At 52.9% G+C, this 15636-nt stretch overlaps 1 protein-coding gene across 1 annotated transcript; it reads left to right on the forward strand.

Annotated features, from left to right (window-relative positions):
- The first annotated feature begins 773 nt into the window (after positions 1-773).
- On the forward strand, positions 774-15595 carry LOC133271071 (LON peptidase N-terminal domain and RING finger protein 1-like). Its single transcript, XM_061456847.1, has 12 exons — positions 774-1387; positions 4473-4591; positions 5157-5279; positions 6085-6213; positions 6604-6739; positions 7491-7581; positions 9199-9313; positions 9914-10035; positions 10416-10574; positions 11448-11610; positions 11695-11841; positions 13271-15595. The coding sequence occupies exons 1-12, from the start codon at positions 1006-1008 to the stop codon at positions 13448-13450; spliced, it is 1866 nt and encodes a 621-aa protein (XP_061312831.1). The 5' UTR covers positions 774-1005; the 3' UTR covers positions 13451-15595.
- The last annotated feature ends 41 nt before the right edge of the window (positions 15596-15636 follow it).

Below are 15636 nucleotides of genomic sequence, written 5' to 3' on the forward strand. Positions count from 1 at the left end.
CTGTGTGGCAAGGGGATGAATCTCTTTTGGGACACAGAACCCATCCTGGCGGGGACTGACCCCATACAGGTCTGAACTCATTCAATTCTGTGTAAGTAAAGCATCTGAGGGAGATGCAGTTTCCCGTCTACACTGGAGGGACACCCCTTTCCCCCCAGACATCCTGTCCTGATGGAGCTGCATGGTGGGGTCCAAAAAGGGACAGTTGGTGCACCCCAGCCTCACCAGCCCTAGCTGCTCTGGAGCATCCCAACAACCTGCACCCCAGTCCTGCTCTACAGAGCCTCAGCTAGCTGAGGCACCCTGCTCTCTGGACTTCTGCCCAGCTCCCCTTGCTCCCAGGTATCCTGTGCCCCAACCGCTCTGGAGCATCCCACCCTCCCGTCCCCATCCTAGAGCACCCCGTTTCCACCAGGACAGCCCCGGCAGCACTCCAAAGCTCCCTGGCACCCCAAAAACCTCCCTTGCCATTTCACACCCTGGTCCTGCTTCAGAGTGCCCCAGATCCACTCGGACCCTGCACCCCTGCTGGTCCGGAGGGGTCTCCAGCATCCCCGCATGGCTTCACCCCCGAGTACCCCAACTTGTCCCTCGGAGCCCCCGCGTCCCCTGGGCGGTCCTCGGCAGCCCATGCGCGTCCGGGAGCATCCCGCAACCCCGCACACCGCCCGGGGCCGCCCTGACCCTGCTCTGCCGAGTGCCCGGTACCGCCGGCTCCGTTACGAAACGCGGCCGGGGCGGGGCGGCGGCGGCAGCCAATAGCGGCCCCCTCAGCTCCGCCACCGGCACCCCCCGTCGGTTCTGCCTTGGGGGATCTGCCCCGGCGGGACAGGCTGTACCGCGCCGGGCCCCGCAGCCCTCCGCCGGGCCGGACGGGGCGGGAGCCCCGGGGAGGATGGGCTGAGCGGGGCGGAGCGGAGCGGGGCTATGCGCGGGGACCCGGCTGCGGCTCTGGTGTGCGGGCAGCGCTCGCCCTAAGGGCAGCTCCCTCTCTTCGCCTGAGCGATGAGCCACGGCCCCGAAAACACGTCCCCTCCGCCCCGGGGGTGCAGCCCCGGCCGGCAGCCCCTCGGCCCCGGGAGCCGGGGCATGGACGTGCTGCGCTGCCCGTCCTGCCTCCTCCTGCTGTGGGAGCCGGTGACCGTGTCCTGCGGGCACACTGTCTGCAAGGGGTGCCTCGGGGGGCCCCGCTGCCCGCTGTGCCAGGACAGGCTGAAGCTGCTGGGCGTCGGGGCGGCGAGGAGCAGCGTGGTGCTCTGCGGCCTCCTGGAGAAGTGCGTGCCCCTGGAGAGCCGGCTGGCCGGGCTGGTGGCCCGCGTCCGGGACCGCCTCACGCGTGGGGACGTGCGGGAGGCGCTGAGGATGGCGCAGAGAGGGGTCGAGCTGGGTAAGCATCACTGGGACCGAGGGGCTGCCGGGTTTGCGGTGCGGGGCTGGGCTGAGGATGCTCGGACTGGGATGAGGGAGCAGGTGGGTACCAATGCGCTTTGTGCCAGCGCCACAGTGCCCTCCGAGCCGGCATTGTCCAGAGCTGGGAGACTGAGGAAGCTGGAAGTGTTGGAAAGTCAGGACTAGGAGGGAGGATCCAGTAACGAGGCATATCTCTCGTGTCTAAAGGTATCCCAGTGTAGGTGGCTGGGCAAGCCGTGCTGCTCATCCCAGCTGCCAGGGCCACAGGCAGGACACGGAGCCTGTGTCCCATCGGCCACATGCTTCTGGTGTTAGCAAGTGGCTGGAAAGTGCAGCAGCTTCTTGCATCTTCCCACACAGCAATATTTCAGGGTCAGAGGAAAAGCTCTGCCCAGGGGGGTGGCCATGACGTAAAGTGGTTGGGACTTTTCCAGTCCGAGACAGACATGTCCTTGCCCCCAGAGCCTGGCAAGGACACAGCCTTGGCTGAGCCCCATGGCTCAGGGCAGCCCCGGCCCCTTTCTGTGGCCAGCTCTAGAGAGTCATTTGCCTGCAGGGCAGGATCGGGCCCAGTGGAGGCTGATCTGCTTTCATATGTGGCTGTAAGTGGATTCCTTGGAGAGTAATGCTTAAATAAAAAGAGTTATACAATGCGTCTGGAGCAGGACGGAGGCAGAAGGTCCTTTCTTCGCTGGTGTTTCTATGACAGCAGTCATCTCTGCTCCCGCAGCGCAGACGTTTATTCATCGCCTGCTACGAGGCAAGTGCCAGAGGTTCAGGGTATGCCTGGAACCAAAGGGCTGAGCTGGCTGGCCCATCCCCATGTTGGCAGCAGAAAGGAAGTCCCTTTATGCAACCTCCTGAGGCATCTGTCTCATACCCTGCACCCTATCCTTCAACTCAGATGCATGTGCTCAGTTCTCCAGTGCTGTTTTCCTTCCTTATTGCCAGGCTTTTGTCTGATTGGGGTGTACAATTATAGATCTCTTTCTAAAAAGCTTCTGTGAGTATAAAGAGGAAACATTGCCAGCTCTGTCCTCAGCCTCCCCTGCATGCTCTGTTCCCTGAAGGACAGGGGGAAGTCCAGCTTCAGGGCAAGGAGGAAATTACAATCCCAGCCCCAGCTCTCATAAACCCACACTTGCTGGTGCTGCTCAGGCTCAGCCACGTGGGTGGTGCTTTTGGGATGTGTTTTCCAACTCCTGCAGCCCACTTTCAGGCTGCACAGCTTCTTACGGGCTCCCTTTGCTTTCAAATAGAACCACTGATAAATGTTTAACTCACAGGAATGTGGTTCAGCATCGCATGATGAGCCGGTTTGCAGTGCCCTACTCAGCTCTCCATGTTACAGCAGCTCTCTTTTTGCTTTGGAGAAAGTAGATTGTCAACTTTTATCTTCTGTTTTTAATAAGTGAACAAAAAAATGCCCTGTAACACGTAACACAGGAGGCCTCCTGACATGCCTGCAGCCAGGAGGCTGGCGAGTGCTATCAGTCACTCATCAGCTGCCTGGGCTGCCAGCTGGCTTACGTCCCTAATGTCTAATGATATCATAGATCAAAACCAGCTGCAGCAGAAGAGAAATGCAGAATTCATAGACCCCGTTTACACATCTTTTTTTTGCCAAATCAGTTGCTTTATTGTCCATATAGCATGGGTTTGCCCACATGGAAAATAAGCCTCTAGAGTTTGTACCCATTTGTTCATCCCTTCCTGTTATTAGAGGCTGGAATATTTCATCTCTAGATGTGTGTTTGGGACAGGATACTGAGCAGCGAGTTCCCACATTTTCTGACCTGACCCATAAGGTCCCAGCTAACATTATAAATGAAGATAAGCTCTGAGGGATCAGGTGTTGCTCTGCTGCACAGATCAGTGTGACCAGTGCAGTCCTGGTGCAGATGCTGTTTGGGTTATGGTGGCATCAGGCAGAGACCAAGGTCTCCCCATGCTCCATGCTGAGCATAGAGGATGAGGAGGCAATAGCCATGGGAGATCTTCCTCCTCCATGATAAGACATGGTAGGTGCCTGGGAATGGTGACAGTGGATGCAGGCAGTGGTATGGGCAGGACTGGGTGCACAGCCCCATTGCCTTAGCTGAAAAGCCAGCACAGCACTGGATGTAGGTCACCTCCGTGGCAAGCTGTGATATAATGGGGTGGGTCTGGGAATCTCTGCAGTTCAAACCCACAAACATTACCACACCTGGTTACTCCATGTGGGCTTTTGTGGTGCTGCTTGCTTGTACTCCCCGATATCCCCCACTTCAATTCCCCTCCTGGCATTGCTGATAGGAAGTAAGGTCTTTATGGGGTTTCTCTGAAGCAGGAGACAAGAAGGTCTCAATGCCTGTTACTTAGGAGCAGTCAGGAGCATGTTGGGTGCCCAGCACTGTGACAGTTGGGTTGTCGTGGTCATGTCACCACCACTAAGATCTCATCAGTGACATCTCACCGATGAGGAACTGGATGCTCAGTTCCCTTCCTTCATTCTTGGAAGTCTCAGCCTTTTCTTGGAAAACACAAATCATGTGGTGGGAGCAGATCCTTGAACTCTTCTACTTTCTCTCCTCTGCCCTGGGATTACATCCAGGTGGGTCCAGGAGAGCTCCCTGGAGTTGTGGGAATTCAGGTCTTGGTAATTGCAGGCTTGTTCGATAATGTGTTATTGTGGCTCTGCTGGGTGAATCACATTGTAAAGCCTCCTGTGGCAACAGCCCCTGTAAGGATTACATGTATGGCATTTTGCTGCATCCCAAAAGGATGGATGAGAGCCCAGATCCCAGCATGGCTGAGCCCCAAGGCAGTGGTGGGGCCCCTTGGCTGACGGTGTTTGGGTGAGATGGGGAAAAACAAAGGGAAGAGCCTTAAAGAGTTTAAAACTTATATTAAGGGGAAACAACTTCCTTGCAGAGCCTTATGAGGGCAGTGACTCCTGCCAAAGAAGAGCGCAGGAGCTGGCTGTGCTCAGTGTGAGGCAGGGGTTGTAACACCACGGTGGCATCTCCAGCCCTGCTGCCTCATGACGGATTCCCCATGAGTGATAACTTTTCTCTTTCCAGCCCCAGATGCCAGCTCCCTGCGGCTGTGCCGGGCAGAAGCATTTGCAGCACTGGGGCAGCACACGCAGGCACTGGAGGACCTGGATGCTGTGTGCAGGGCTGAGCCTGGAGACCATGAGGTGAGCAGAGAGAAGATCCCTTTGACTGGCTGCACGTGGAGCCAAATCTTACTGTATGGGAGCAGTTTGCCCCTTTCCTGAATTCAAGCCGTTGGATTCACCCTGCTCAGAAACACACTTGCCAGACCCATCATGTTGCAAATCCAGGTCTGGGGCCATGCCCACCCTTGCTCACAGAGCACACATCTATGCTGGTGCATAGGATTGCAGCTGGGACTCGAGGAAGTGCTGAACAAAAGAGAAATCAGCCCTGGGAACTCATTTGCTGTTATGTGAAGCACTTGTTGGTAATTGTTTTGCATCTTCAAAGGCAGAGCCCTTGCTTCCCTCTGTAGGTCACTGTAGGGTTTGTTTGCTTAGCTTTTGCAACTGCTGCGCTTTGGGAGAGTCCCATTTTACAGGTTCCTGTAATTTTTAGACAAGTCTGAGCATGGGAGCAGCAGTGTGTCCTGGTGCTTTGGCTCAGGATGGGAGGAGGCTGGAGGGAGATTCCCTCAGGGCTGAAGGGGTATGTGCTTAGCTGGTCACTGTCTCATCGTCACCACAGGTTTTCTCTGCTCTGTAGGGTTTCTTCAGGAAAGGGAAGGTGCTTCTGGAGATGGGGCAGAGAGCTGAAGCCCTGCAGGCATGGGAACACTGCCTGGCACTCAATCCCCATTTCCAGCCTTCTCGGAAAGAGATGGAGAAGGTGAGTAGTACTGTGGTGGGGTCCTGTGCCCTTACATCACCCATGTCCTCTGAAGGACTCACGTCAGTCATGGTCGTGCTGCTCTGGGTGGGATCAAGGGACATCGGGTCCTGGTCCAAGAACCTTCCCAGTGCTCCAGTTTCAGGTTCACCCATGAAAACTCCCCTTCGTCAGTCTGTACCTTCAAGTCTCAGGTTTAGCAGGGTGTAGATGCTGACACATGGCACGAGGTGGGCTTTGAGGTAGCCTCAGTAGTCACCCAAGGCAAAGCACCAGCCAAAGGCTGCCAGTGCAGAGCCAGCGTCTTTCCTGCAGATGATTTCAGGCCAGCACCACCTATGTACCAAAATCACCATCACTGGTGTGGCCTCTGGCAGTATCCCCAGCATGGGGGCTTCATGCCATGAGCGGACTCTTGCCCTCCAGCAGGAAAAGGACAGGGGAATGAGGAATGACCTTGTACCCCCACAGCTCACTCCCTTCCTGCTGTCTGTGAGTGATGGAGAACACGGCTCCCAGCCCTTATAATCATAGAATCATAGAATAGTTAGGGTTGGAAAGGACCTTAAGATCATCTAGTTCCAACCCCATACACCATTTTATTCACTGCCTTGTGCTGCTTTCTTCCTTATGTTCTGCCAAGGCATTTTTTTTGACACAGAGCTCAGCCAGCGCTGAAACAGGAAACCCTGACGTGTCCTGTGGTGAGCAGGAGGCTGCTTTGGGGAAAGACAGAGCCTGGCAGCACATCCACCTCCCTGCTTCCTTCTCCCAGCACTCCCTGAGCCCTGCTTTTTCCTTGCAGATCCTAATGCAGGAGGATGCTCCCCAGGCACACATGGCTGCTGCACGCTTGGGTGATGCTCATCAGGGCTCAACTGGTCCCCAGGTCGATGGAGGGAGCCCTGTGCTCCTGTCTTCTGTAGAAGCTCAGGTAAGAGAGCCTGCAATGATCTCAGTCTGCGATGGGACTTAATGTCCCTCTGGGACATCTCAGATTGGGATTTTCTAATGATGGAAAAGGAGGTGTGATAAGGAGAGGCTGTGCAGGACCACAGCCACGTGCAAGTGGATGCATGTTGGGATGAGAAGCTGCAAGTAGTGGAAGGTGGGAGAGCAAAGACACCGTTGGAGCTGGTCCTGTGGGGACTGGGGAAACAGAAGAGGTGCTTTCTGTCTCCATTCTTCTCCCAGTTTTAGTCTGCAATACTTCTGCTAAGAGTTTAGATTCTCATGTTTGAACACCCAAGTCACACTGCAGTCAGGAAATAAAACCCCAAACCATCATTTTTAATGGACTCAATTTCATCTTTGTTGTGCCTAGGCTCAGGAGGGAGAGCCAACAGATGGCAAAGGGGATGCTCAGTCTGAGCACAGCCAGGGGACAGCCACCCTTTCCCAGCTGGGGCAACAACAAGAACTGGAGACTTCAGCAGAGAGGCAGGGCCAGTGGTTGGTGGGTGAGTGTCATCAAAGGTACCAAAATCTCATCTCATGCAAAATACTTGTTTAAAAGCCATTTTGGCATTGAAAGCTTAGTGTTTGTGCTGTGAACCAGCTCAGTGAGCTGACATCCCAGGGCACACAATGGGGTAGCTATGGTCAGCACAATTACTGCTCTTCATGAATGTGAGGAGGATCCTGTGTTGAACAAACTTCTGAGTCTAGCTTGGCGAACAGTTCTTGCTAAAGCCAGCTGTCACTTGTTCCCTGTGTGGAGTCGGGGAAAGGCTTCTTCTGGTTCTCATGGGTTTTGTTGGGTTCAGATTCAGATTAAATTCCCTTGTGAGGAATGTGCATTATGGGAAGTGGCACCTCCATTGATATGAATGTGCCATCAGCTTCCAGCCAGATGGTTGCCACATACCTGGCTTTGCATAAAGTGGTGGTGGTGACTCATGGCAGGTCTCCAGAGACATCCATCTGGGAGTTTCTTAGGCTACTTCACCTCCCAGTGCCTCAGTTTCCCTGCCTGTAAAAAGGGGTAGGGAGACACCACCTTCCTCTTCCAAGTACTATGAGACCCAGTGATGTAAGAGTTATGGATGAACCCAGGTGGGTTAAATAGAGGGATTTATGCTATGTTTTGGCAGTTTTGTTTTTAACTTTACTTTGTGTGGCAGTTAACTACTCACACCTTAGGACAAGATCAGAAAGCAAAGATTAATTTTCAGTATTGAAATCTTCTCTTTCCTTCTCTTTTGATGCTAGATAACAAAGAAGAAACAACAGCAGAAGAAATAACCCAGCCCTGCTGGGAGCTGCTGAATGTATCTGACGTGGAGTGCTCCCTCTGCATGCGGTGGGTTCTCCAGCAGAAGAGCTTTTAGGATGATGAATTAGCACCTACTGGAGTGGATCTGTCTTCACATCTTAATAGCAAACTCAATCCCCAGTACTGCTGAAACACATGTTTCAATAGAGATAAGAGGGGGAGACGGGCATGCTTTGCCTTGCCAGGCTGTAAGAGCTCAGATTGCCCTGTCTCAGGGTGCAGCATCTTTAGGTCTGTATTGCTTGAGACTTTGGTGTGGAGGTGGGGATGTTCAGTGAGGTCAAAGACTGAAGGTGATGGTTGCCCTTTGTAAATGGAAGCTGGAACAAAAAGGTGTTGCCCCAGGGAAATACCGTCCATGATGGGGATGTTACAAACCCAAAGAGGAGCATTTCCCAGCGATGTGCCTGCTGGAGGTGGAAAAGGGGACAGGTTAGGGCCAGTGTCTGTCTGCTGACTCAGGCCTGGGTGCTGCCACAGGGCATGCTCAAACCAGGCTGTTATTTCTGGCATGACCCAGGACCTCAAGCAGTTGTGCAAGTGCCTGCTGGCAGAGGCTGGATGTTGCATCATTGGATGTGCAAGGCGGTCAAGGTCTCCTGTATGGCAGCTTTTTTCCAGGTCTGGGCACGGCATGGGGGGAATGGCACAGCAGAGAGAGAGATCAAAGCTGTATCTGATCTGCATTAGGTGAATTTAGGTCTCTTCTGAGAACAGGGAACCAGTGTTGAGGAAGGATCAGGACTCAGTGCTGTGCACGGCTTTCCCAAGACCTTCATTTCACTTCTGATCCTGGAGCTACCTGTGAGCAACCTGAGAGCTTGCTGCTGGCTCTGCTCTCGGGGCAGGGGAGAAGGAGGCACTTTCCCATCACTGCTTTTTGAGCTGCACATCACTGTGTGTCTGGGGAACTGCAGAAGGGAGTGCTATGTCTGTAGTGATGAGTTCCATGGGGACCCTGCAGGGAGGGGAAGCAGTGCTCAGCCCTGGAACTCATCTTTTATTATTGTGCAAGTCCCACAGTCTGAGCCCAGACTGCTAATTAAAGGAATAAGCCAGGTAGCAACCTTTACACTTAATTAACAGGAGCTACAAGCAAAGCTTAGCCAATGCAACTGTAGTGAAGGTGAGTTTCATAACCATGGGCTGCCAGAGCTTGGAAAACACAATGTGAGATAGCTTTCATGGTGTTGCATCCCTGCAGTATCACTGTCTTTAGTGGAGAGGGCTGGTGAAGGCAGCAAATTTCCCTTGGAAAGGTAGGAGGGGAGATGGGAAATGTCTTGTTCCCGCTGGAAGCAAAATCTCTTGCTTTCAGCAAGATGAATCCAAGAAGATGCAGGCACGAAGCTGGGGGTAGCCAGACGCTGCACCCACAGCTTTGCCCACTCTGTCCTGCTCTACCCGTGCAACACCAGCCTGGGCTTCTCAAGTCCCTGAGCACTCAGTGGGACCCCTGCATCATGGGGCTGAGACCAGCCGGGGTTTCCAAAGCAGGGTGCTGAGCCAGGCATGGGGAACGACAGCTTTGAGGGCACCCAGCCCTGTGAAGAGAGGCTCTGTGAAGCCTCTCTCTGCTGGGCTTTACCTGCGCTCTTTGCCCCGTGTCCTCTCTGTGGTCCACTGACCCTGGTCCCTTTGCAGGATGTTCTTTGAGCCGGTGACGACGCCGTGTGGGCACACCTTCTGCAAGGAGTGCCTCGAGCGCTGCCTGGACCACCGGCCCAACTGCCCCCTCTGCAAACAGAGCCTGAGAGAGGTGAGGCCATGTGTCCTGTGGGATGGAGCCCCAGGGAGAGCCAGGACTGGGGTGGGAAGGAGCAATGCTCTTATGTTGGCAGCTCCCTGGCACAGAGGTATCAGCTCCACTCACATGGGAATAACTAGACTGTTGGTAATTAAGACCAAGAGATTAATTTCCAGAAGATGCAGCAGTGATTTAGTGAGATTGTGAACAGGGCAGAGAAGTAGAGGGAGAAAGACAGAAGGAAAGAAGTGACTGCTAATTACTTTTAAAAATGTAAATGGATGGAAAACCTGATGGCCTGGAGATTTGATTTAATCTTTAATGAACAGGGATTCGAATGAGATCATCAGGGAAATTAGGCTGTCATACAAGGACTGCATCACTGTCAGAGACAGGACACTGCATTGGATAGGCCCTAGGTCTGAGCTTTGTCTGGGGGTCTCGGTGGAGCTGACATCCTGCCCTGCTTGATGGCTTGACATCCACCGAAAGTCCCTGATTTTCTCTGATCTAAAATTACCCTCAGCTCTAATAAAAGTGAGTGTGATTCAGCCTCAGGGCTCCCCCCCCCCTGCTCTTCTCCAATCTATTTCTGGGTCTCATTTCCTTTAGTACCTGAAGGCTGGAAGCTACAGCCCCACCGTGCTGCTGCAGGACATCATACTGGCCACCTTCCCCTCTGAGCTGGCTGAGCGCAGGGACCTGCACTGGGCTGAGATGGCAGAGCTCTCCAAGTAAGTAGGGATCTGCTCCACTGTGCATGTGCGTGCATGCACAGGGGCCTGAGGGGTCTGTCCTCACCACATACCATTGCTTTGGCTTGGTTCTGCTCAAGTGATGTCTGTCCCACTTCTAGGACCACATCACAGCAGGGTTGGGTGGATGCAGATGTGCTCCATGGGGCACCTGGGGATGAGGGAGCATCTCTGCAAGGAGCTTTTTTGTGGGCAGAGTTTGTCCTTGGGTTCTTGGTAAGCCAAGTGGAAGCCTTGGTGTTGCTCTGCCCCAGAGAATCACTTCCTGGGGCAAAGGACACATCTGGTTTGTGGGAGCAGGCCTTGGGATGGGATTTACTCCAGGAGCTTTCACAGTGATCTCTCCCCCTGTCCCTCAGCCTGACCAAGAACATCCCCATCTTTGTGTGCACGATGTCCTTCCCCGGCATTGCCTGCCCTCTGCACGTCTTTGAGCCTCGCTACCGCCTCATGATCCGGCGGTGCCAGGAGACCGGCACGAGGAGGTTCGGGATGTGTATATATGAGCATGGGAAAAGGTGAGCTCTGGGGCAAGGCCCTTCCTTCTGCCCTGGCTGATTTACCCCTCTCTGCCCCAGCCCCAGGTATCTAAAATCCCAAGGGGTTCAAAGAGAAGGAGCCATGATCCTATCCCACTGCACCCCACTGATAAACCCAGCAGGGAGGTTGTGCATTCGCCACAGAGTAAAACGGGACTTGCTGCCTGCCAGCATCATCACAGCCATGACAAGGAGTGGGTCTAGTCCTGGAACTGGGCATAACCAGCACTTGCTGTTAAATACAGTGGTGTAGGAACAGCTTCTGTCTCAAGATGTCTCAGCTGCACGGTTCCCTGGCTGTGACCTTCGGCTCCTCTTAGTGAGCACTTGAAAACTACCACATTTCTCATACTTTGCCCTTAACGAACTGTGAGAGGACATTGGGTTAAACGAGCTTTTGCTTGGTGCAGTGTGGCCATTATGTTCCATATGGCATCCAGGTCTTGGATGGGTTCAGTCTCCAGACTCCTAACCCAAATACTCTGTTAAATACATGTATTTACATGCCATATCCTCCCTGCGCTACAGTCCTGTTCAAATGAAATGAGATGAATAACATTTTCTGGGCTTTGGGAAGATGTCTTTGCAAGGGGTGGTATAGTCAAGACCACAGTGCATCAAGTCAGTATGAGGATTTCAGTCATTTTGCTAGATGGCAAATCCAAGGGAGTGCAGGCAGTACGCTCACTATTCCCTGCCCTTTTAGCAGCAAGTGGTAACTCCAGAATTTCCCTCTCCTCCCAGCTAGTTCTTGGGTTTTTTCCTCCTTTGAACGTGGTGCCTTCAGTAGAGCATCCCTCTCACCACTGGTACCCCAGTTCACCCCTCTTTTCTCTCCCTGTCTCCCTCCAGTTTTGCTGACTATGGCTGCATGTTGGAGATACGGCAGATAGAGCTGCTGGCGGATGGCAGGTCCTTGGTGGACACCATCGGCCGGCGGCGGTTCCGGGTGCTGAGCCGCGGGCACAGGGACGGCTACAACACTGCTGACATTGAGTACCTGGAGGACAGGAAGGTGAGGGCAGGGCCAGGGCAAAAGCCACTGCTGCGGTGGCAAAGAGCATCCCCATGGACACCTTCTCCTCTTCCCTCCATGCAGGTGGCTGGGGAGGAGCTGCAGGAGCTGCAGTGCCTGCACGAAAGCACCTACCGCTTGGCTCAGCAGTTCTGTGAACACCAAGACCTTGCCTCAAGGCACATTTTGATGCAGCATGGACCGCTGCCGGAGAAGGAGGAGGATATCCAGGTAATGCCCCAAGGGAAGGGATGCGCTAAATAGAGCGGGTAGCATGAAAGCCTCTGAAGCAGGTTCCTGCGCCAATTACTCTGCTTCCTTTCTCGGTTAGCCAACAAGATACAAGAAACGTTGAGAGGGACTTTTTACAAGGGCATATAGTGACAGGACAATGGCTTTAAACTGACAGAAGGAGACTGAGATTAGACATTAGGATAAAAGTCCTTCCCTGTGAGGGTGGTGAGACACTTGCATAGGTTGCCCAGAGAAGTGGTGGATGCTCCATCCCTGGCAGTGTTCAAGGCCAGGTTGGGCAGGGATTGGAGCAACCTGCTCTAGTGGAAGGTGTTCCTGCCCATGGCAGGGGGTTAGAACTGGATGAGCTTCAAGTTCCCTTCCAAACCAAACCATTCCATGATTCTATTGTAAGATGAGCAAAACAAACCCTTTTTTTCACTCCCGCTACCAGTTACAGCATCTCACTCAGAGAGATGTAGGGCTTGTTTGTTCAAACTGTTTAATGTTTCTTTATGGGTTTAAACTTCTCTTGGAAACCAGGCACTGAGTTTTAAAAGCTTTCCCAGGGTCTTTTCCTAATGAGAACTGAGAAACTGAACTGTTTGGATTTGAAAACACTTGGGTAAAAACACCAAACAAACAGGCAAAGAAACCCCACAGCTCAGCAAATCTGCTTTCTCCTTTCTCACTGTGTTCCTTTGAGACAGCCATGGCTGGCCAGAGGTGAGGAACTATGAAGACAGGGTGCAGTTTGCTTATTAAATTGCTCTGACAAATTCAGATTTTGGAGAGGAAAAAAAACAACCTAAATTCAGTTTTCACTCCTTTAAGAAAGTGTTACCTGTCTGGATCATCACAAATATCTCTTGCCGGCTTGTCCCAGGCTAAGACTGTCCTGGCCAGCAGTCAGATCAATGCTGTGCCCAAAATAACAAAACAGCTCTTCCTCCTTCATCTGAGTGGAGCGTTTCCCTGTTGATTTGGCTCAGGTTTTAAGAAAGCTAGTTTACAAAAGCACTGGACAGTTTTCTGGCCTGCACTTCGCGTTGCTGAGTGATGATATGGCAAACACCCCAAAAGACACCAGCTATGCAGGATTCAGCCTGTGCTTCCAAAAAGCATTGCTTTAAACAAGGAAATGCACAAGATATTTTGTTCTCTCTTTAGTATAGACTTTTTCCTGGTTACTTCTGTGTCTGGAGACTCCCTGGGGAATGCTTGTCTGGAAATTGAATTGGTTTATCCAGCAGTTTTGAGCCTGGTTAGACAATGGAGCTGTTTGGAGGAATACCTGAGCTAAAGCTGACACTCCTATCCTGATGAGCAACTGTTTTCCATCAGCGATGCTGCCCAAAGTCCATGCATCCACCTTGCAATTCCTGATGCGAGGCTCTCTCCTTCTCTCTCCTTCTCTCTCTTCCAGGCTTCAGCAGATGGCCCGACGTGGTGCTGGTGGCTCATCTCCATCCTGCCCCTTGACCAGTCCTACCAGCTGAACCTCTTCTCAACCACATCCCTGCGCGCCCGCCTCATGCAGCTGCAGCACATCCTGGCCATGCTGCTGCAGCAGCCTCCCGAACGCAGCCCCCGGGGCCATGTCTGAGCCCCCCTGGCTCTAGGAGAGCCCCCCAAGGGATTCTTATGTCTTTAAGTGTGGTTGAACCCCTCCAAAAGTGACCTTGGTGATGAGCTGGGCACCCTCTGCCTGGCTCAGTGGGGCTGGTGCTGCATCAGCAGTGATGCTGCACTATAGTGACACTGCACTGTCCACGCTGCCTCCAGGAGCTGCTTGGTGTGTGGCAGTGCCATGCTGCCAAAGTGGGGACTGGGATGGAAAGATGGGTTGTGTCTTAGGAACTAAAATCACTTCTAGAGCTGATTTGGTGCTAAGGATTGTCCTTAGGGCGGAGGACTGAGTGCCAGGATCGCCTCAGTTTTGGCTCTCCTTTGAAGGACAACATAGGGGTTTTTGATAGCTGGTCCAGCTCCATGTAGCAGATTTAGAGGCTTGGGAGAGGTGGCACCAGAAGGCAGAGATGTCGTGACAGCTTTCTCGTGCCACCGCTTACAACTTTGACTTAATTTCTATTTAAACAAGAAGAAAGGTTAAATTAAACCATCTGAAACTCATAGTCCTGCTCTTGCCCACCTCCATGGCACATAGCAAGGAGATGCTGCTTTCCAAATGTATCTGGGTCTGGGCATTCCCTTCCCACTGCTCTGCTTGGTGCTGTGCCATGTTTGCTGTGCTGAGTTTGCTGGCCCTGGAGCCGTGCTGGAGGCTCCTGGCCGCTTCTCTGACTGCCAGCTCCACTGCTGTGAAGTGCTGTGGGAAGGGGGATAATTTGGCAGCATTGGTGCTTTTTCCCCCACCTAAAGGCTGCTGTTCCCAAGCCTGGCTGAGTTCAGTTTCCAGATTTGGACCCATGGGCTGGAAGGAGCCTATGACACGAGGGAGTTCAGCCTGGCAGTGATTTTGTGAGGCTTTCTGCTCCTTGACTGCTGCAGTTTTCCCTGTGTTCAGTGTTTCTTGTAAAGTTTCTGCCTCCTCAGGAGAAGTCAGGATCTGAGATGAGGCCAAATCCTTGCACTTGGGACCCAGAACAGTTCAGGATACCCCAAAAGAGCACAGAGTGAAGTTAAAGGGAGCTGAACCTCTGGAGAGGCAGGGAAAGGGCATAGACCACGACCAGTGACTTGAGACTGAGCACCTTGTCAGGGGAGAAAGTGCCTGTCTGCAAGTGCCTGTCTTCTTGTCTTAAACCATAGGGAAGATTATACCCCTGGACAGACCGGGCTTTCCTCCATGGAAATCCTGAAGGTCTGAGATTTTTGTCTCACATCTGTAATTTCAGTGGTTTTGGGTTGAATTTTAGGAATGACATCCACTCGGTCATTGGATTAACACTGCTTCCAGAACTTTATCCCTGCTTCTCTCAAGAGCTCCACACCCCATCTAGGAACTCAGTGTGTTGTTGGACCTATGTGTGGGAGAGAAAATCAGGCTGTGACTACAATGGTCCTTACTGCATGTGTTGCTGGGGCAGGAGGCTCTGGACACAGCTCTGGAGGTCTCTGTTCACTGCCACCACCTTTCCCTGTCCTGTTCTCTCCAGGAACAAGATGTGTTATTCCCTTCTTTCCAGTAAAGTGCCTCCCCAGAGCAACAGTCGGGTACCAGAGCTCCGCAGGGACGATAGTGAGCACAAGGCTGCTGAGGGCGATTCAAAGCTGGATTTGCTCCTCTATCTTTAAGCCATGTCCTCCTCTACTTTGCCTCTATCTCTGGGGCACCATGATTCCCCCAACAGGCTGTATCTCCAGGATGTTGGATGGGGCTTGGCATGGAGGGATGCCTTGGAGTCCTGGGCAGGTACATGGAGGTGGCAGGGTGCCTTTGGCATTTGGGAAGTGCCTTTCTATGCTGTGGCTTCAGTGTGAGCTCACCCAGTGGCTCCCCCCATCCCAAGCACCTCACTTACTTTTTCCCCACTTGTGGGAGCTCCCTGGGCTTCTGTGGGTTCCTCCAGCAAGGGGGTGGCATTAGGGATGCAGGGGAGAAGTGTGGGTCTACACAGTGTCCACACTGGGGACCAGAGCCACATCTGCCTGTGAAGAAGGGAAGGGACTTGTGCAAATCACTGCAGTTTGCTTGTAGCGCCTTTGGGGTTTGTATTAATATCGCTGTTCTTTGAATTAAATTTTCTTCCTGATCACTGAAATAAAAGACTTTTTTTTTGGTGCTGCTGGTGATGGTTTATTGCAGGTTTTTAACTTTTAACTGCTCAT

Source organism: Pezoporus flaviventris, unplaced genomic scaffold (assembly GCF_033815535.1).
Source record: "Pezoporus flaviventris isolate CSIRO_AGI_PZ_B2104156 unplaced genomic scaffold, CSIRO_AGI_Pfla_v1 ptg000023l, whole genome shotgun sequence".
Taxonomy (NCBI): domain Eukaryota; kingdom Metazoa; phylum Chordata; class Aves; order Psittaciformes; family Psittacidae; genus Pezoporus; species Pezoporus flaviventris.